Consider the following 23,841-nt stretch of genomic DNA (forward strand, 5'->3'; position numbering starts at 1 on the left):
CTAAATGTGACAAATTTTGTATTTTAACACATATTAATAACACATGCAAGCCCAATATGAACATTAAGTGATGTTTTAGATCAAATCTGTCGAGTGATTGCCGTGTGTGACAAACTTTGTGTGGTTTAATTTGCTCATGCTATGTGTAGCTGGAATGATGACATTAATATGTGCAGGGGTGATTTCTTACTATTTGTTTGGTTTTTTTAGATGCATGTTTAAATGCATACTGTTGCCAGAGGATGTATATTTCTGTTACAGGTATGTTGAACTTTTGTAAATAAATAATGTTTTGTTAAAATGACTTTATGTGGCAACACAGCAGAAAATGGTTGCTGAATGCAGAAAGGCGATGCATGTTTAAATGCATACTGTTGCCAGAGGATGTATATTTCTGTTACAGAATAAACAACGCAGAACGCAGTTCTCTGTGTCCGCTTGAGTGATTTGCGTCATCAGGAAGAGAAGCGTTACACTTGGTCACTTGCGTGTTTTGTGTGTGCAAAAACAAACAAATAAATAAATAAATAAAATAAAAAAAAATCCACATTTCCAGGTAATCAGCAGTTCTATAAGATAATCCTGAACTTATGTGTATCTGTCTGAGAGGTTTTTATGGATGGCTGTCTTCATGTTGGGCATGATGAGTGACAGGGTGGCCGTCTTTTCATTACACAGGACAGTCGTGACTCTTTTCAGCAGTTTAGGCAGGTTTACCATTTCTTCGGCATCGCTGATGTCGGTGATATCAAGTGTATCATGTTGACGTGCATTTTTGTGTACCTCTGTACTCAAAAGGGTTAATGCTCGTCGTAATCATAACTCTAAAATGCGATATGATTGTTTAAATAATGTGTGTGTTTTCGGTTTCATTTCCACTGCTAAGTGCTGTTCATACTTCCCACACGGCTCCTGAACGATCACTCTGTTTCACAAACTGAATGTTGTTTACTACTTTATTACCTGTTAGTCACAACCTGCAGGTTCTGTTCACTGAAGCAGACGCGCGCGCGTCTATCATAGTCCGCCCTCTGTAGTAACAACTCACGGTCAGCTCACGTCATGTGAGATTTTGCGTCCGCCAATACATTATTATATGAAGACAGAATGATATTTTAGGGTGAGTTGTACCTTATAAATACAGTATGGGACTCTTTCCACACTATTAGGAGGTATCCATGTCGCTGTGCAAAGTATGTAAATCACTGTGAAGACTTTAAAACTTAGGATGTTTGACCCAGTATGCGTGTCAAAAAGCATATTAATAAGAAATGTACAAATGTTTACCTCATTGCTATCTTTTACCTTGTTGTACCTTTAATAAGAGTGTACTGTACTTGGAAACAGTTATGCTATGGTAAACATGAGTAAATTTAGGAATTAAGACCACACTGGGTATTGATACTCAGGACTCAAATATCTGAACTCATTCCCACAGTTATTAAATGACCGCTGTGCTGATATTCCTCATTAAGCTGCAGTTTCCTGCTTAATTACACACAGATCAGCGTTTTAGAGCTGACCTGAGATCAGCGGTGTGGGTTAAAGGTCAACGGCGGACTCTCACGGGACTCTCGCTCGCATTTTCTCCATCTGAGGTGGAGAATCGATTCTCCTCAAGATTCACAGCCTCACATTTCGTTCTCATTTCTATATTTCTCACTCACAGGAGCAGTGCCTGTCCTGAGAGAGACACAACATTATCCTGAAGAAGCGAGGGAAATAAAAAATGAACAGAAACTGATCACAGCCCATCACAGTAAACATCTATCCAAGAGATGGAAGAAAATGTTATAAAAATAAGCGTGCTACTCGTTTACATTTAAACTCTTTTATATTTACATTTTTAAAGCTCTTTTACAGGTGGCATGGTGGCTCAGTGATTAGCACTGTCGCCTCACAGCAAGAAGGTCACTAGTTTGAGTCCCGGCTAGGTCAAATGGCATTTCTGTGAGGAGTTTACATGCTTGTCCTCATGTTGGGGTGGGTTTCCTCCGGGTGCTCCGGTTTCCCCCACAGTCCAAACAGATGCACTATAAACATACGCTGGAATAGTTGGCGGTTCATTCCGTTGTGGTGGCCCCTGATGAATAAAGGGACTAGGTCGGAGGCAAATGAATGAATAAAGCTCTTTTACATTTATTTTAAGATCTTAATGCTTATTTAAAGTCACAGGCCTACAATAACGTTAAATAACATTGCCCATATTTATGATTTGTAGTTTCAAATAAAAAATAAATTTTTAATACATAAAAGCCTTTTTTTAAATGAATAAAAAATGTGGTATGTTTTACATTCAATTTCCAAATCAACAAATTTTTGATAGTGAAATAAGAAAAATAAGTCAAATCAAAGTCAAAGGTTGATGACCTTTCTTTTCCGTAAAGAATATAATTAACTTTTGAGCTGCAAAAGTATCGTCACTTTGTTATAATATATGACTTATATAGTCATGCTTCTCTCCTCCTAGCAGTATACATTTTTTCACATTAATATTTAAATAAAGTATAAAATAAAATAATAAAAAAAACATACAAACACAGGAAAAATCTGCTCTAAAGAAGGAAAAAAAATCTAAGTAAAATAAAACTCGGCAATCATTTAAATTCTTTACATTTTTAGGCTCTTTTATATGTATTAAAATCTCTTTTTTAAAGTTAGACCTTAATATAACATTAAGATTAAAGAACATTGCAAACATGTTTCTTTGGATTTATTGTTTCAAAATAAAAAAAGAGAATAAAAATTTAAATTAAAGTAAATTGTATAATTTTTAAAATGGACTAAAACGTGTTTCAAAAAGATTTAAATCAAAACTTTATTGAAAGTGAAATAAATAATACAAATAAGTCAAAACTATTAACTATTCAGTGGATCTATATTCTTTAAGTATTACAATTAACTTGAGCTGCAAAAGTACCATAAATGTGGCATAATACATAATGATTTAGGCAGGACAAGATTTTATGCAGTTTAATATATATATATATATACACACACACATATACACACACATTCATTTTTTTTTTCAGCTTAGCCCCTTTATCAATCTGGGGTTGCCACAGCGGAATGAACCACCAAATTATACAGCATATGTTTTATGCAGTGGATGCCCTTCCAGCTGCAACCAATCTCTGGGAAACATCCATACACTCACTTACACCCATACATATGGATTAGCCTACCCAATTCACCTGTACCATGTTTTTTTTAGACTTAAGGCCAAGTTTATATATCTAATATAAAAATAAATGTAATAATGCTAAAGAAATAACGTAACTACTAAGTTTATTGGTATACTATGGTTTTTCTCAGTAAATTCACAAGTTTTGTAGCAGAAAAAAAACACAGAATCTTAACTGAATTTCTCTCATATGTGCGTAATACAAGTTTAAAGTCAAAGGCAAAAGAAAAAGTTTTGAATGCACAGATGACTGTTTGAGCTACAGAATAAGGTCATTTTCATGTATAGTGATTTAAATATGTGGTTTATAATGCAAAAAACAAGTTCATAGCCGATGTTAAGCTACAACAAGTACATAAAAGCATTAAAACAAAGCAGCCCATATGATTAATGCATAGCAAGTCTTCAGACGCTGCATGAAAGAGGCGCTAGTGTAATTCACCATACAATATAAAATGGCCTTATTCTGCAGCCTTAAAGCTCATTTGTGCATAAAACTGCATTCCTGCACATAAATAAACATGTTTTTACACATGCACATGGTGTTATATATTGAAAAATTTGTGTAAACAAGCCATTAAACAAAGCAATAGTCTTTTGCATTCACAGCATCTCTAGACTATAACGAGTATCAATTCTTCCCCTCAGCCTAAAAACTCCCAGCAAAGGGGAGTTGCAATGAAATAAACATTTTTTTTTTTTTTACACATGCATATTTTGTTATATACAACAGTTGTTCGCAAAGAGGGGGACGGGACCCCCCCGGGAGGTCACTGTAACACCTGGGTTCACTACAGAAAGGCAAAGGATTATCAAAACACATAGATTTAATGATATACACTTACATGGATGAACACAGGTCGGACATGGAATATAAAAGACATGAACTGAAAATACCAGATGGAGGCTGAATTAAACTAAGGGGTATAAATACACAGGAACGTGATGACAATAGTTACACGCAGAGGATGAACACAGGTGAAGGTGATGAACATTAACTAGTGGCGGGAACTGGAACAACGGAGCACATGGGGAAGATCACATGATGAAAACAAAAACACAAGGAAGACAGGATGTGACATTCCAACGCAATCTCACGCAAATTCATAACTTTTTGATTTAGTAGCTAATTCGTATGATCAAGTTCGTACAATTTAGTATGATTTGCTCATCACCCAATGATGGTTGGGGTTAGGGGTGGGGTTAGGTGCCACCCCTCCTTTTTTAAATCGTACATTTTCGTATGAATTCGTACGAATTAGTCACTAAACTGACAAAACATAAAATACTTACGTTTCCTCGTGGGATCAGGCCGGACAGTCACAGGACAATGAAGGGGGTCGCTTGGCAATATCCAAAAATCAAACTCTTTTTTATTAAAATACTAAAATGACTCCATTTTATCCATAACCTACTGAAGAACCAAATAGTAACACTAAAAAAACCATGCAAATAAAAAGCCATCAGCCTGATTTTTTTGCAACCCCTGGGGGGTATAGTAAAAACACAGCAACAGCATCAGATGCAGCACATTGTTTTTGTTGGCATCAGGTTAAAATTTCTGACATCTTTACTGCTCTTGCATACATTAAAACATCAGGCCACAACTGAAGATGGAAGATGGTCTTCGAGTGGCGTTCTCCAAAATTAAAAGATAAATAGACTTGGGCCTTTTGGTATGTGTGCGTTGTTGTGTGCAAGGTTTTTAAATTTATAACCACCTCAGAGCATATTGGGGGCCGTGAGTCATTGTTATTTTTGGGGTTGCAGGCTGAAAAGATTGGCAACCCCTGATACACACTACACTATCTGACATAAGTCTTGTTGCCTATCGAAGGTTTAGAAGTTCTAGTTGGTCTAGGTTCTAGTTGATCATTTGGTATCAGAAGCGGCTTATATGAAAGGCAAAAGCCTCTAGATTACGCTTATTTGACCACAATAAAATATGATCATGCCTTGTTTTTTTTAATTATTTGATTAGGACAGTAAGGTCTGACTTTGCTTAGACAAAAGTCCTGTCGCTTACCAGAAATAATGTCCAGTATAGAATATAAAGTTATGCTGCAGTGGAAAAAGAGTGAACATTGTGTATGACTCCCATAAGCTTGGAGGACTGCATCCATACATCTCTGCACTGACTCAAATCACTTATTAAATAAAGTCATCTGGGATAGAGAAGAAAGCGTTCTTGCAGGACTCCCAGAGTTCATCAAGACTCTTTAGATTCATCTTCAATGCCTCCTCCTTCATGCTCAATAATGTTCATTTCTGGTGACTGGGCTGGCCAATCCTGGAGCACCTTGACCTTCTTTGCTTTCAGGAGCTTTGATGTGGAGGCTGAAGTATGAGAAGTAGCGCTATCCTGCTGAGGAGTTTGCCCTCTCCTGTGGTTTGTAATGTAATGGGCTTCACAAATGTCTTGATACCTCAGACTGTTGATGTTTCCATCCACTGCAGATCTGTTGCACGCCCCCATACTGAATGTAACCCCAAACCATGATTTTTCCTTCACCAAACTTGACTGATTTCTATGAGAATCTTGGGTCCATGCGGGTTTCAGTAGGTCTTCTGTAGTATTTGTAATGATTGGGATGCAGATCAACAGATGATTCATCTAAAAAAATCTACCTTCTGCCACTTTTCCAAATGATCAACTAGAAGTTATTATTTGTTGCTCTTACAACTGGAATCTACAACAAGTCATTTGTCAGGTAGTATACTAAAAAAACAAGCCATAAAACAAAGCAATAGTCCTTGGCATTCATAGCTTCTCTATAATACATTGTAACTTTTCTCCTCAGCCTAAAAACTTCCAGCTAAAACGAGTTAAACTGTTGGCATGTTTTACCGAACACTAACACATCGGCTCTGATGGCGACGGCATTAAAATGAGCATTTATGAATGAAATGTATTACTCACTTGCTTAAACAAACAAGTCATTACATGCAAATTCCCGACAAGCCGCTCTGATTCATTTCCGCAAGTAAACATTTGCTTTGTTATGCTGTAAACGTTTGTCTGTAACGGAGGATTTTGTGCACCGCAAGCACAGTTAGTTGGGTTAAAATAATTACCCCGGGCCTGTCGGTGTCAAACTCCAGGAAGATATCAGCGTTTATTATCCAGCAGCGATGCATTATTCATGAGGCCCTTTGTGTGTGGAGTCTTGCTGGATTTCTGGAGGAAAAACACTGACACAAACATCTGTTTTAACACTGAGCGCATGTGTACAGCTGAAGACAGAATTATTCACCCTTTTGTGAATTTTTATCAAAATATTTGCCAAATGATGTTTATCAGAGCAAGTATTTCCTTTTCACTTTTCACAGTATTTCCTATAATATTTTTTCTTCTGGAGAAAGTCGTATTTGTTTTATTTCGGCCAGAATAAAAGCAGTTTTAATTATTTAAAGGCCCTTTTAAAGTCAATATTATGAGCTGCCATAAGCAACTTTTATTTAAATGTCTACAGCAGTGTTTCTCAAAGTGGGGGTCGAGACCCTCGAGGGTTCACGGGACAATGAAGAGGGGCCGCCTGGTGATTTCCAAAAATCTATTTATTCAATCTATCTATTTTATTTAAAAAGAATGAGTTCATCAGACACTGGATTCAAACCGAGTTCATGCTCGAACGTGCCAAGTTACTATGCGCTTTACGAACTACGCCACTCACGCTGTTAAAGATATTAGAAAATTTTACACCTATACATCGCACTATTTCCTTTTCAATCCACTCAGTGCGATGTTCAGACCCAACTGTGTTAACCGGATCAGCCAAACTCTCTCACTCTATTTTTTTCTTTTGTTATTTATCCCGTAGGACAAACTTGCAAACAACACCGCTTTTCTCTGGTCTACCTCTGTAAGCAGCACCTCCAAATCACATTCTGTACAAAGTTTCTCTTTTTGCTTGCTTTTGCCATTGCTTTTGTTGGGTTTTGCGAAGGTAGAGTCATTAGCACATTCATGTGGGGGAGGAGGCAGGGAGGGGTTTTGCGCAGTTTTTTCCCCTGGGGCCTCATGTACGAAGACTTGCGTTGAAATCATACTAAAAAATTACAAAAATTACATACAAAGAGAATTTGCGTGTGATTCGGCTTATGCAGTGTTATACACATCTGAAATTTTTACTGCGTGTGCACATTTACAGCTTTGTGCATACGCAGTAAAAATTGCAGATGTGTGAAACACTGCATAAGCCGAATCCCACGCATATTCTCTGTGTACATCCGAATGAACGTGAAACTGAGCGCAACATGCACGAGCGCAAAACCCCTCCCCTACCTCCGCCCCTGTATGAATATGCTAATGACTCTACTTTAGCAAAACCCAACTTAAAAACAATGGCAAAAGCAAGCAAGAAGAGAAACTTTGAACAGAATGTGAATTGGAGGTGCTGCTTTCAGAGGTAGACCGGAGAAAAGCGGTGTTATTTGCAAGTTTGTCTCCTGGAATTAATAACAAACGAAAAAAATCGAGTGGGAGAGTTTAGCTGACGTAATTATCACAGGTGGGTCTGAACATTGCACTGAGTGGATTAAAAAATAAATAGTGGGATGTATAGGTGTAAAATTTTGAAGTGTCTTTGACAGCATGGGTGGCGTAGCTCGTAAAGCACATAGTAACATGTTTTGACACGTTTGAGCATGAACTCGATTCCAATCCAGCGTCTGATGAACTCATTCCTGCAACATATCAGATTTTGCCTACTCTTCATCACATAGAGGACAAGTAGGCATTATTAATAAGTCTGTGCATCATATTTTATTTGCACATTTATCTTCAGATGGCGCCTTTATAGCAATGTGTGTGCAGTAGATTGCTCCGATTACATTGGGAAAACAGGCGGCCGCTGCAAGTTGCGCTTTAATCTTTGGCTGGTCAACTGTATGGTATGGAAACCTTATATACCTGCTAGACATACGGATGTCATACAGCTGCCATTACATGGCTCAAAGACCCTTTGTAGTGTGCAATTTAACACTACTGCCACTAGGAGTCGCCAATGGAAATAAAACAAACACACACAAGAAATGCACGTATCCCAGGCATGAAGTTGGCGTGGACCAGCACACATTCCCACGTTCATTTCATCGTTAGTAAATCCAAACGTGAGCGTGAAACCTGGCGTACGCAAAGTTTTTGTGCGTACGCAGCATTGATACAAGAGGCCCCTGGTCTTTTGCTATCCCCCTGTTGACCTGTCAGGTGGGCCTTTAAAAATTTATCGAAGAAAGAAGTGGGCCTCAAAGTGAAAAAGGTTGAGAACCTCTCTTTCATTACATGATAATTTTTTTTTTTTTTACAATTATTTTACATTTACAGTTTTTCTCAGTCGCTTTGGTGCATTTCTCACAACACTATTTACATTTGCACAACAGGTAATGCATTTCTCAACACAGTTAGTCATTTGTGCACATCCTAGTAGCAGTTTCTCATTCCTTTCAACAAATTGCAAATGCTTTTGTACATGCATCAATTGTATTCATACAACTCTCTGCTGTTTATAACATTATCATTTGCTTATGTCATGTCAGTCAAAATTAACTAAACTTGTAAACTCTGAATAGACATTCCATATAAAACTAACAGTCCTCATTTCATTACTTGAGTCATTACAGACAAAAATGTTGTACTAGTTGTCAAAATCTGTCAAGCTAATTTTATAAAACAAATTTAAATCTTTATTTTCCTGAAAATGTCTTAAAAATTGAACAATTTGATGAATGATTTATAGACCTGTGTATGTTGTAGGCTCAGTTCCAATTTGTACTGCAATATTGTGTACAGTTGTGCACAGCTCTACCTAAAGGGAGTTTATGTTTGTTGTAAATAAGGGTGTGTTTATTCTTTTGCACAATGCTGAGAATAAATTAGCATCTGCAGTAACCTCTGTAACAGTCTACCTCTGTAAGCAGCACCTCCAAATCACATTCTGTTCAAAGTTTCTCTTTTTGCTTGCTTTTGCCATTGCTTTTGTTGGGTTTTGCGAAGGTAGAGTCATTAGCATATTCATGTGGGGGAGGAGGCAGGGAGGGGTTTTGCTCAGCTTTTTCCCCTGGGGCCTCATGTACGAAGACTTGCGTTGAAATCATACTAAAAGATTACAAAAATTACATACAAAGAGAATATGCGTGTGATTCGGCTTATGCAGTGTTTCACACATCTGAAATGTTTACTGCGTGTGCACATTCTAGTTGTCAAAATCTGTCAAGCTAATTTTATGAAACAGATTTAAATCTTTATTTTCCTGAAAATGTCTTAAACATTGAACAATTCCATGAATGATTTACAGACCTGTGTATGTTGTTGTGACCTTAGTTTATGTTTGTTGTAAATAAGGGTGTGTTTACTCTTTTGCACAATGCTCAGAATAAATTAGCATCTGCAGTAAAAATGTGAAACATACATATTCAGTGTCTTGTACTCAGATACCTCACTCAATGCAGTGCATGCATGTCTAACTTTACTGTAGTTTTCAAATGGCTGTGCAAATAGTATACAGTGCTGTCTTGAGCATTTTCAGGACGTGTCAACAAAATCAGACTTTTTTTTGCATTGAAAAAATGTAGAGAGTGAACTGTCATAATGAAAACATGACTAAGCCATTTGACTATCTTGTTCATAAACAATGGTGTCAGGACTTTTCATTTTGATGACACTGACACTTTGATTGACATCAATACTTGCTTTTGAGGAATGAACTCTCCATTTTGAGCATGTGACGCGCTTTTGCAGGTTATCAGCTAGGTTTTGCAGTTTGTACTAACTGTTTTGAGAAATGCATTAAATGTTGTGCAAAAATGCACTCGTGTTGTGAGAAACGCACCAAAGCGACTGAGAAAAACTGTAATTAAGAATTTTGCAAGATCGCAAAAAATGTTGATGTTTTGTTGTTTTCTGATCACAGAATTACAAAAAACTAGGGGGTCTGAATAAAACAGTCTCGCTGAAATCAGAACTATCACTTCACAAACATAATTAAAAAAGAAAGACCTTTCAGCAAAACATCTGCTCCTCACCAGCCGACAGATGAATCTGTAAAGAAGGCTGATCATCTGTCTGTTACGCAATCTCTGAATAATCGACATTATCAGCCTGCGCTTCTCTCTGAACCTGAGAAAAACCCACACACACAAAGATCCTTAAAGACGAGATCAAACTCCTGCATCAAAGACAAACCTGCTGCTTAACACACATACACACACACATAGACAAACACACTTTATCTTCGCTCTCCACAAAGCTCTTCATCTCCAGAGCTCTGTGTTTTGAAGATTTCCAGCGCTTCTTATGGTTCATTTGACTCGAAAGGCCTTGGAGAAAACAAACACTGATCTCGTATGCATGAGGCCACTAAACACTCAATCAGAGACGCACAAAACATCTGTAAAACAACAACATCCAGAATCATTAATGACGTCCAGATGAATGATCTGCTAATGTGTGAACGTGTTGGGCTGAGAAAAGCATCTCGCAGATTGAATGCAGGATCTGAGACGGAGAGCTGCTCTTTGAAAGGGTTGTTTTTTTTCCTTTTCTTTTCTTTCGTTTCATCATTAAAGGAGATAATAATGGCCATCTGGTCATTATGTTGATCATTTAACAGCGCAGACGGAGTCTTTTATGATAGCCGAGGTGTCACCGTTACTGAAAACCAGCCTTTATTGGACTGTTTTAAAGCTTCCCAATTTTGCTTTGGAGTCTCCTGTAGGGTTACATACACACTGCGAAAAATGATGAAAGTAAGGAATAATTGATGATAGGATGTTGAATTATTAGAAAATACACCTCAGATGTGCGTTATTTTCTCATTATTCAATGGACCAGAGTCAAGCCACTGTTCAGATGGTGTATTTTAAACATTTGTCAGGTTTTCATCCTCAGACTGCTCCTGTGTTTAGCACTAGTTTCTCACACATCTCATCTAAAGCCTTCTGTTGTGTTTTGATGTGATTTCTGACTGTAAAATAAGTCAAATCATTTAGTAAAGGGATATGAAGCTGTAATGCCCTTGAAACCTGCCGGAACTACTTTATCTTTGTGCTTATCTGAAAATTTAGACACACCTGAGAATATTCATCAGCCAATCAGAATCAATCAGTCAACAATCCTATAGTATAACTTGAAATAATTATGATGCACATCTGCACACATTTGAATGATGTTATTTCAGCGGATTTAGGTAAACAGAACTCGACAAGCTCAGCTCACGTTCATGTGCAGTATCTTGTGAATGTAATTTGAACAGTTTAATTTAGTTGAGCCAATTAGTATTAAAGAGTTTGTTTAAATAATCAAAATTGAGTTATTAATTACTCACCCTCATGTCGTCTGATCCCCCATGACCTTCAAATCCAAGAGCTCCCTCATCCACTATAGACAGCAATCCAACCAACCAACCTTCAGTCCAACCATCAATCTGTCCACCCATACATCTATTCATGCAATCACCCATAGATTCATCTATCCATCCATCCATCCATCCATCCACCCACCCAATTACTCATTTATCCATCTTACCACCCACCCATCCAACCATCCATCCATCCATCCATCCATCCAAATCAACCACCCACCCACCTATGCATCAATCCATCTTACCACCCATTCAACCATCCATCAATCTAAACCACCCACCCACCTATCCATTCTTCCAACCCCACATTCATCCATACTTACATCCATCCATCTAAACCACCCATAAAACCATTCATCCATCAATCCATCCATCCATCCATCCATCCATCCATCCATCCATCCATCCATCCATCCATCCATCCACCCAAAACACAAATACCCACCCACCCACCCACCTATGCATCTATTCATCCAAAAAAACCACCCACCCTTCCATCCACCCACTAACCCATCCATCTATCCATCCATCCAAACCACCTACCCATGCATTCATCCATCTTACCACCCAATCAACCATTCATCTATCCAAACTACATATTCACCCATTCTACCGACCTCGCATCCATACATTGATCCATCTATCCATTCAAACTTATACCCACCTACTCACCCACCCATTCATCCATCCATTCAAACCATCCACCCATGCATCCATCCACCCACCCACCCACTCATCCATCCATCCATCCATCCATCCATCCTTCTATCCATCCATCCATCCATCTTACCACCCATTCAATCATCCATCTGTCCAAACCACCCATCCATCCATCCATCCATTCATCCATCCATCCATCCATCCATCCATCCATCCATCCATCCATCCATCCATCCATCCATCCATCAAAATACCTATCCATCTTTCCACTAATCCATTCATCTATTTTACCAGCCATTCAATCATTCATCTGTCCAAACCAACCAACCACCCATCCATCCATCCATCCATCCATCCATCCATCCATCCATCCATCCATCCATCCATCCATCCAAATACCTATCCATCTTTCCACTCATTCATTCACCTATTTTACCAGCCATTCAATCATCCATCTGTCCAAACCACCCATCCATCCATCCATCCATCCATCCATCCATCCATCCATCCATCCATCTATCCATCCATCCATCCATCCAAATACCTATCCATCTTTCCACTCATCCATTCATCTATTTTACCAGCCATTCAATCATCCACCTGTCCAAACCACCCATCCATCCATCCATCCATCCATCCATCCATCCATCCATCCATCCATCCATCCATCCATCCATCCATCCATCCAAATACCTATCCATCTTTCCACTCATCCATTCATCTACTTTACCACCCATTCACTTATCCATCTATTTATCCAGACTACCCACCCACCTATCCATTCCTCCAACCTCACATTCATCCATCCATCCATCCATCCATCCATCCATCCATTCATCCATCTACTCAACTATCCATCCATCCATCCATCCATCCATCCATCCATCCATCCATCCATCCATCCATCCATCCAACCACCCTTTAGTTTCTACAGACGAACATGACACAAACCCTGAATAAGAAAGGAGGATTTTTCTAATGAAAACCAGCAGACAATGCGTAGAAATGTCCGAATCAATCAAATTTATTCACCATTAATCTACAAGTACAGTTTAAAAAACACACACACGCACATTACTGTACACATCCGTGTGGTCAAATATTCGTCAGCTGAGTTGATTATGCTAGAAAACGTCCGAACAGAGGCGATGAAAACTGAAAAAGCAACCCATAAGTGTTGGAGTGCAGCAAAGCGAGAGTATTTACAGTCACGGAGAGACATCACAGTCCACTGAAACTCAATGACAACCCAAAGAAAAGAAAGAAAAAGAAAAAACACGTCTGCTTTATTGTGCTTTTAAACCCTTGAAGCCCCGTTCGGGACGCGTGTGGAGAAGAGGCACTCGCTAAAGTGCTAAATCCAGTTCATATTCAAGAAGATTCGCTATCGCTACTGTTAGAAATCATAGATCTATACACACTGCTGGACAGACGATTGGAGGAATTACAGTTTTTAATGTTTCTGAAAGTCTCTCGTGTTCATCTAGGCTGTGTTTATTTGATAGAAAATGCAGGAATAATTGTGAAATATTATTTCTATCTCAAATACCTGTTTTCCTTGTGAATTTATTATGAGATGTCATTTATTGTTGTGATTCAAAGCTGAATTTTCAGCATTAGTATACTTCAGTGTCACATGATCCTTCAGAGATCAATCTAGTTTGAAGATTCATGAGTTTTATAGTTTATGTTTATGTTTTTTTTTTAAAATGTAATAAGCAGTAACTAAAATTAAATATAATATATTTATATTTGGCCACAGCCATATCACCCTACAGGCCAAGAGCAGTTACTAACTGAAGCTAAGCAGGGCTGAGCCTGGTCACAACCTGAATCGGAGACCACATGCGAAACTGGGTTATTGAAGTGATGTTAGAGAGGCCAGCAGGGGGTGCTCAACCTGCCATCTGTGTGAGTCCTAACGCCCTAGTAAAGTGAAGGAGATGCTAAATTGTCAGTGAGTGCCGTCTTTCGGATAAGACATTAAACTAAGGTCCTGACTCTCTGTAGTCATTAAAAATTCCATGGCACTTCTTGTAAAAAAGAGTAGAGATGTAGCCCCGGTGTCCTGACCAAATTTACTCCATTGGCCCTTACCCATCAAGCCCTCCCACTCATCCCCATCCAATGAATTGGCAGTATCCTCTTCACAATAAATACATATTACATTTATTGTAAATAAACAATAGTATTCCAATTAGATACCAAAGCAACAGTTTTTTTTTTGCTTGAACAATATTTAAAAACACTAAATAAATCAAATAAAAGTTCACAGAAATTAAATAATATATAAAATATACTATTTTATGGTAGTTTTGTAAATGGCATTTTAAAAATGCAAAATACAATACAAATCTTTGGTTAAATTTCACATTTTATCAATTTAAAGTGTCCTTGATAAATATTATTATTAATAATAGTTATAATAATAAAAATACAAATAATAACAATAATAATAAAAACTGGCAGTCAGACTGAGACAAATAACAAATGAAACTGAAGACATTTTGAGATTACTTAAGATATCAGAAAAATCATGACATTTTCATAATATGTCAATGTTTTCATTAAATATAGTATGTTTCATTAAACTAAAAATGGAAATGCTAAAAACAACCTTGGTCTTGGTATGCCACTCTCAAACTAATGAGACAATTTTTTTGTGTTTAAAAGTTATGAGTAAAAATAGCCAAAAATAGCTCCTGACCACTAGGGGGTGCTGTGTCGAAACTTTGCATGTGACCTCAGGTCATTTTTTGTAATAATGCACACCAAGGCTGCATCAAAAACTGCATACTTCAATTCTACATAGTACACTAAAAACAGTAAGCGAGCCAAGTAGTACATCCAATTTATTTAAATTAAAAAAACAGCAAGCGAGAAGTACCCGGATGACCTACTACTTCTGGCGAGATTCTGAAGTGTGCATTTGATGCAGGCTATGCTATCTCATGATGCATCGTGAGAGAATTCATGAGTGGGAGTGAAGCGACGACAGTGACTCAGGTAGGTCATCTGATCATGACAAAATGGCAGATGTAGTACGTCAGAATTCCATTTGTACTACTCACTTTTATACTTTATACAGTTTACTTTTCTAATGGTCAACTAGTAAATTCAAATGCAGTACCTACTGAGTAGTAGGAGATTTTGGACGCAGCCCAAGACTGCATTGCATTGGAAATTTTTATACTCTTCTCTCGCTAAACTTCCCTCCGTCTTGTTGAACTGGATATACATCAACGATAAAATGTATGTTTGTTTGTTTTTTATGTTTATGTAGATTTCGTGAGTCCAAATTTGCTGTGATAGAAGATCAGTCTGCCATCTATCGGTGTGCCAAACTTAAAACGTTGTCTGGCGCGGAAGAATAATGATAAAAAGAATCACTGCTTGACACGCAATAATCAGAAATGCTCATCAAATCCTCATACTATTGTCATTCCCGCATGATTGCACAAGACTTTTGGCCAGCGGAGAAATTAAAATGGTCGTGCCCAACTGAGTCTGGTTCTCTCAAGGTTTTTTTTCTTCACTCCCATCAGGTGAAGTTTTTTTTCCCTCTCCGCTGTCGCCACTGCCTCGCATGGTTCAGGATTGGTAGAGCTACGCATCGATGAATTTGCTCTTCAGTGTTTGAACTCTCAGTAATGATTAAATCACACTGAACTGAGCTAAACTGAACTGAACTGAACTTAAACACTAAAAACTGAACTACACTGTTCCAGTTACTGTGACCATTTATGTGAAGCTGCTTTGACACAATCTACATTGTAAAAGCGCTATACAAATAAAGCTGAATTGAATTGAATTGAATGATCATGTGACACTGAAGTATCCACAAAAATAAATCCCATTTCAAAACATACGCACGTAAGAAAACCGCTATTCTAAATCGCAACAATACTTCACATTTGATCTCTCGGATTAAACAAACACATCCTCGTCGACCGTCTTCCATTAAAGCAGCATTACTCCAAGCGTCGGCCTCACAGTGCAGCTCGTGTTATTGTATGTATAAAGTCATTGCAGGATCGTAGCCGTTCGCAGTGGTGAATCTGGACAAAATCGAGTCCGGCGTCCATATGTGAAGCCCTTGCGTTTTTGCTCTTTCCAGCCGCTGGAGAATCAAAGCAGTTCTTGATCCGAGTACAGGAAAGTAATGGAGTCGCCAGATTGGTAAACGTGGCCAAAACAGAGTTGTTTTTCCACCACGTTACTTGATTGGTTCACGTCATAGTGATGGTTGGGGTTAGGGGCGGGGTTAGGTTAGGGGGATCTTGTCACTGGATGATTCAGAAACATCCACTAGTTTAAAAACACTTTGAAATGCATTTTAAAATAATGAAATGACCCACCCTCTTCAAAAACACATAAAATAAACAATCTGATATTATCGAAATAAAATGTGAACTATAGAATTTTCAATAGAAATTTGATAGAACGTTAACTGAAATAAACGATGGAAAATAGTGGGAGCTACCAAATGTGTGGCCAACAGGGGGTGTTTTTTTTCCAAACATGTCACCTGATTTGCTTATAGTGAGAGTTTAGGGGCGTGGTGAGGTAAGGGGAATCATTTTCAACGGATGATTCAGAAATACCCACCAGTTTGAAAACACCCACAATCTTAAGGCACGTGCACACCGGGATACTTTTTGTTCGCGTTTCCCGTCGACGTTTAACGCCTCATGACTAAATAACTCCTCCAATCAGATTGCCACTTTTGTTCACATGCACAGAGCTGCTAAAGTTACAGTAAACAGCACTTGGAGGCGCTCAAGCGCAAAACTGTCATTGCGAGCGCACTTTGAAGAAGATGCCCAGACGCGATATGAACGTGGAGCTGCTTATTGCACTGGCGAAAAATAATCATTTCTTCATCGCTACAGCCGGAGCTGCTACTTGAACCATCCATGCTTGTTCGAGTCACCAATAACTTTAACAACAAGCGTGTGAACTTCCTCTCTTCCTCTTCTGTGCTATAAGCGGGTTGTCAGAAGCTTAGCGTCATCTAACGTCAAGGAGTGATTTTGCATACTCGTCTGCTTGACGCCAGTGAAAATCGCATGGGTTTTAATCCGGAAAAACGTCTCGTAAAACGCTGATGATAAACGCAAACAAAAAGCATCCCAGTGTGTTCGAGCCTTTAGAGATGCAAAATATCTGACATTTTAAAATAATGAATGAACCCACCATCCTAAATATAAAAAATAAACAATCTGAAATTATAGAAATAAATTATTCAAATAAATAAAACATTAACTAAAATAAATGATTGAAAGTAGCGGGCCATGACCAAAACAGGGGGCTTTATTTTCAAGCACATTACTTGATTTGCTCATAGTGAGAGCTCGATATAGGGATGTGGTCAGATAGGGGGAATCTATTTCATTGGATTATTCAGAAACACCTATCAGTTTGAAAACACCCACAATCTCAGAAATGCAAGACATTTAAAATAATGAAATGACTCACCGTCTTGAAAAATACGTAAAATTAACAATCTGAAATCATAGAAATAAATTATTCAAATCAATAAAACGTTAACTAAAATAAATGATGGAAAGTAGTGGGAGCTACCAAATTGGTGATGGTGGACAAAAGCGGGGGCATTTTTTTTTTTTTTGAGCACGTTATCTGATCTGCTCATAGTGGGAGTTAGATATAGGAGTATGGTTAGTTAAGGGGAATCATTTTCATTGGATGATTCAGAAAAACACACCTGCTCGAAAAGACGCATAAGTTATAAACACCTGCAATATAGAGTCCCAAATTGGTCTGTATTGATGATCTCTCACATGGTAACTAGCATATATCCTTATGTATGGTTTTTGCTATGACAATGTCTGTGTAACTAAAATGTGAATCAGAAATTTTTAATTAATTGAATGTCCCAATAAAAATTAAAAAAATAAACAAACACTTAAATTATAAGTGTGAAACGTTGGGAAAAACAGTAAATGAAATGAATGTGGTATAAATTATACAAACTGAAAGTAAAAGAGCTACCAGATTGGAGTCGTAGCCAAAACAGAGGTGTGTGTTTATTTTAATCATGCTACCTGATTGGCTCACATTGGGTTTAGGGGTGGGGCCAGGTATGGTGGATCATTTTCATTGGACAATTAAACTAAATGAATGTGAAAAATCTTATACAAAGTAAAAGAGCTCCCAGATTGGTGGCCAAGGCCAAAACAAAGGGGTGTTTTTTAAAATCATGCTACCTGATTAGCTCATGTTGGGTTTAGGGGCAGAGCAAGGTAAGGTGGATCCTTTTCACCGGATGATTCTGAAACACCCACCAGTTTGAAAACACCCACAAACTCAGAAATGCAAAAACTATGAAATTTCAGAATAATTAAATGACCCCCTTCTAAAAAACTCATGAAATAAACAGAAATGGACATTTTAAATACAAAAAACTATAGAAAAATAAATATTAATTAAAATCAATTGAGCATTAAGTGAAATAAATGATACAGTTGGAAAGTTGGTGGGCCTGACCAACACAGAGGGGAGTTTTTAACTATGCTACCTGATTGGCACAAATTGGGTTTAGGGGTGGGGTCAAGTAAAGTGGATTTTTTCATTGGACTATTCAGAGACACCCACCAGTTTAAAAACTCCCACAAACTCAGAAAGAGTTGAAAAAGAAAAAGATGGGATATTCTTAATAATGAAATGACCCCCTCCTGAAAAAATACATCAAATAAACAAAACTATAGCAAAAAAAATCAAATTAACAATAACTGCAATAAATGATTCAAATGAAAAATTGGCTGACCTGACTGGCATTTTTTTACAACGCTACCTGATTGGCTAATATTAATTTAGGGGTGGGGCCAGGCAAGAGGGATCCTTTTCAATTGGACGACTCAGAAACACCCACCAGTTTGTAACAGTCCTCTTTAGCTCCACCTCCTCAGTGGCCGAGTCTCTCAGACGGTGACCTCCGTCTTGCTGGCGGTCCTGTACTGGTGATGGTGGTGTCCCGGGATGTACTGCAGGTGGTCCACTGTGTGCATGCGGCGGTTGGCGAACGCCTGCCTCTTGTTGCCGGCCTGTGCGCTGTTTACTGTCAGCGTGTTGTAGTTCTCGTGGTTGGAGCTGCTGGGGTGCGAGTGCATCTTCATCATCTTGTAGTGGCGGTCCATGACGGGCGTGGTGGGCATGAACATGTCCGTGTGGGACAGCGCTCTGGACATGGCCTTCTCCCGGAGGTTTGAGCGCCGCAGCGACAACATCTTTTCTGGTGAGAGCAGCGGATCCTGCGAGTGCAGCCGGTCGGCGGACAGCAGCTGCTCCTCTGACAGGATACGGCCGTGGTATGGGGACAGACCACCAGCGCCGCCGCTGTACGACGACAAGCCGTAGTCACGGTGGGGTTTAGAGCGGGCTGGGGACAGCACGTGGTCCTGAGACATGGCCCTCTGCACACGTTTAGGCTTCTGGCGGGGTGCAGGCGGCTCCACGCTCAGCTTGATCATGTGCGTCTGCAGGTTCGAACTGCGTGGTGGCTCAGCCAGATGGTGCTTGCGGATGTAGTATTCGTCATCCTTATCACCTGACAAGAAGAAGAGCAAATAGATAAATCTGTGTCAAGCCTTGTGTGGGATGTTTTCAAACACTCCGGGGTGATTTTGAGGCTTAATTTTGCCACAGGATCCTCTGTGTTTCAGCAAATAGAATGATTTTGGGTTAAAATGCTAAGACTAATCTTATTTTGACACATATTTTGGGAAATTCTTTGAAAAAAAAAACCCAACAATACACTCTGGTTAAACTGACTAACCTTTCGTTATGTTCAGGGCTGTTTTTGCCCCATTGTCTTCCATTATAACCAAATTTTATGATTGCAAAACCATGACAATAATCATGCATGCTTGATTGTTGCTGGTTTTTCCCTGTTGGGAAGAGATCAAATTTATCTTTTTTACTGTTAATCATCAGTTACAGTGGAAAAAAAGCTTAGTTTCTGTCTCTGTGCTCAGCCAGATGGTGTTTGCGGATGTAGTATTCGTCATCCTTATTACCTGAAGAGGAGAAGAGGAGACAGATAAACCTGCGTTAACACACACAATCCCAATTCTACCCCGTAGCCCTTCCCCTTACCCAATTTTATTTAACTTTAATTGTAGGGTTAAGGGGAAGAGCTAGACAGCCCTTGACATGAAGGTTTTTTAAAAAACCAAGGTGTACGAGAATTTGTCAAAATACACCAGCTACAACAGAAATATGGCTGCACACACGAGTCAGGAGATTTAAGTATGTTTTGGCATTATTAGGAATTTTATAACAACAAACAAGCATGTTTTAATATAGTCATATCACTGTTCGTGTTTTACAGTCATGCTTTCAAAAAAAAAAAAAAAAAGATTAAATAACGTGAAATTTATTAAATTTATTATCCACAATAATAACTTATGTATTGTAGTTCCACAACTTAAATTCATGTAAAAAAAAAATAAGTACGGCATTGGCCCAAGTCTTATGTGCTGTAGGGGATGTTTATATCCGCTCTGGGTTGATTTTGAGTCTTAATTTGGCCACAGGTTTCTCAAGCAAATCTTATTTTCTTATAATCTTATTTTGACACATATTTTGGAAAAATGTTTTGGAGTTAAAAAAAAAAACCTCAACAATACACTCTGGGCAAATTGACTACCTTTTTGTTATGTTTGGGGATGTTTTTGCCCAATTGACTTCCATTATAATTATATTTTTTGATTGCAAAACCCTGACAGCATATAATCATGCATTCTTAATTGTTCCTGGTTTTCCCTGTTGGTAAGGGGTCAAATTTGTAATTTTTACATTTGATCATCAGTTACAGCGCAAAAAAAGCTTAGTTTCCGGCTTTTGTGCGTACTCAGCCAGATGGTGTTTGTGGATGTAGTATTTGTCATCCTTATCACCTAAGAAGACAGACAGCTAAACCTGTGTTAGGGCTCAATCCCAATTTTAAGGGGAAGGCTAGATATAGCCCTTGAAACAGAGATTTTCCAGAACCACAGTAGAAACTAAGGTGTACAAAAATTTGCCAAAATACACCAGCTACAACAGAAAGATGGCTGTACACGTGAGTCAATAAGGTCACAAATTTAAGTATGTTTTGGCAATATTAGGAATTTTTTTAACAACAAGCAAATGTGTTTTAATACATTAATAATGCTATTCGTGTTTTACAGTCAGGCTTTAAAAAATCATTAAAAACCGTGAAATTTTGCTATTTTCCACAAAAATTACAGCTCCTGCATTACAGTGCCACAACATACACTCATGTAAAATAATAGAATTGGGAATGGGCCTAAGTTTTGTGTGCTGTTGGGGATGTTTTCATCCACTCAGGGTTGATATTGAGGCTTTATTTGACCACAACTTTCTCTTTGTTTCAGCAAATGGGATATTTTTGTGACATCTTATTTTGACACATATTTTGAAAATGCTTTGGAATAAAAAAACAAGCAAAACAAAAACAAACCCTCTACAATACACTCTAGGCAAACTAACTACCCCTTTTTGTTATGTTCGGGGTTGTTTTTGCCCCATTGGCTTTCATTAAAATGACATTTTTTGATTGCAAAACCATGACAGCATATAATCATGCATTGCTGATTGTTGTTGGCTTTCCCTGTTGGGAAGATTTGAAATTTGTGATTTTTACTGTTGATCATTAGTTACAGTGCAAAAAAGCTTAGGTTCTGGCTTTTGTGTGTGCGGTATTCGTCATCCTTATCACCTGAAGAGAAGAAAAGCAGACAGATAAATCTGCGTTGAACCTGAATATTTAGCATCCTAAACTGATTGTAGCATGTCAGACTGCACGAACATGATCCTCATGTCATAATGTAAGATCTCTGCATTCTGAAATGATACTGTAAACATTAGCAAACTTATTTATTTATTCATTTTTCTTCAGCTTAGTCCCTTATTTGTCAGAGTTCGCCACGGCGGAATGAACTGCCAACTATTCCAGCACATGTTTTACACAGCAGATGCCCTTCCAGCTGCAACCCAGTACTGGGAAACACCCATACACTCTCACATTCACTACTGCCAATTTAGTTTATTTAATTCACCTGTAGCGCATGTCTTTGGACTGTGGGGGAAACTGGAGCACTCAGAGGAAACACACGCCAACACAAGGAGAACATGCAAACTCCACACAAAAATGCCAACTGGTCCAGCCTTGCTGTGAGGTGTTAGTGCTAACCACTGAACCACCGTGCCAACCCACATTAACAAACAAAAGTTTTGAGTAAATTAAAAGTTTTGGTATCCCTTTAACTTTTTGAATATATTTGTTAATACAAAAAAAATCTAATAAATAATCAAAAAAAAAAAAAAAAAAAAAAAATATATATATATATATATATATATATATATATATATATATATATATATATATATATATATATATATATATATATATACTAAAAAAATAAACCTCTGAAAAATATACAAAATTAAATAAAACAAAAATAAAAAACAGAGACTCAGCACTACTAAAAGAAAATGAAACAGAAAACTACTTCAAAATAAAAGTCACATCAGCAGAAAGCAAACAGAGAATAAAGTCTGTGAGATAAGAAAACAAGCTAGAGTTTTATTAGTTGAAAAAATAAAAGGCCCCTGAAGAGTGAAAGTGAAGGCGAATCTAAAGGTTTAGCAGAAAACTATTCTGCTGATGTAAAACATGTTTTTATGTCTCTGTTTGCTCACACTCTCCAGTTTCATTGCCCTGTTAATCTGCTTTTTTCTTGTTTTTCTCAACAGAGGCACAGAAAACACACTTTTGATTATTACTCTCTCTCTCTCTCTCTCTCTCTCTCTCTGAAGGATCAGCTGAAATCATAGGGTTCTCTCTTAGGATATTCCTCTGGTTTTTATCTTTTAGCTTCATCAAGTAGTTTGTGTTTGTGTCAAAAGTTTGGTGGGGAGTGGGGTATTAGTATATTGTTATTTTTCATGTTAAAATACAGATTTGATTTAAAGAGCACCAATGATGAAAAATATCTTTTGTTAGCTGTTTGGACAGAACTGTGTGCAGATATAGTGTGTCCACAGTCATATTGCAGCCTGATCTTACGAGGAAATGTAAGTATTTTACGTTGTGACAGTTTAGTGGTTAATTCGTACAAATTCGTACAAGTTCAGTTGTACGAAAATGTACGATTTTAAAAAGGAGGCATGGCACCCAAACCCACCCCTAACCCCAACCGTCATTGGTTGATGAGCAAATCCTACTAAATTGTACGAATTAGATCGTACTAATTCATACGAATTAGCCACTAAATCAAAAAGTTATGAATTGCAGTGACATTGTGTTGCATATTGTGGTGATATAAACACAATGGGCTCTATTTTAATGATCTAAGTGCAAAGTCTAAAGCGCAGGGCGCATAAATATTAAGGGCATGTCTAAATCCACTTTTGCTATTTTAAGGATGGATAAATACACTCTGCACCCTGGCAGGTCTAAAAGGGTTGAGCTTATTCTCTTAATAACTTATGGGTGTGTTTTGAGAATAAACCAATCAGAATCTCATTTCTCATTCCCTTTAAGAGACAGTTGCGTCGCATCATAGTGTGTTTGCTATTTACATGGTGGACTTTGTTAGTGAAAAACTGAAC

General features: G+C 38.0%; 1 protein-coding gene across 6 annotated transcripts in view; it reads right to left on the reverse strand.

The window, feature by feature from the left end:
* Nucleotides 1-17,496: 17,496 nt before the first annotated feature.
* shisa6a (shisa family member 6a) overlaps nt 17,497-23,841 on the reverse strand; it is a 214,865-nt gene continuing 208,520 nt past the window's right edge. For 4 of the 6 annotated variants that reach the window (NM_001442722.1, NM_001442723.1, NM_001442720.1 and 1 more), the window contains one exon: nt 17,497-19,771. In NM_001442722.1, coding sequence (NP_001429651.1) covers nt 19,146-19,771 — 626 coding nt within the window. In that variant the 3' untranslated portion in view covers nt 17,497-19,145. Of the gene's footprint in view, nt 20,241-23,841 lie in introns of all 6 variants that reach the window. The other 2 variants (XM_087241980.1, XM_087241979.1) reach the window with 2 other exon arrangements.

The sequence above is a fragment of the Danio rerio genome, chromosome 3 (assembly GCF_052040795.2).
Source record: "Danio rerio strain M-AB ecotype USA chromosome 3, GRCz13ab, whole genome shotgun sequence".
Taxonomy (NCBI): Eukaryota; Metazoa; Chordata; class Actinopteri; order Cypriniformes; family Danionidae; genus Danio; species Danio rerio.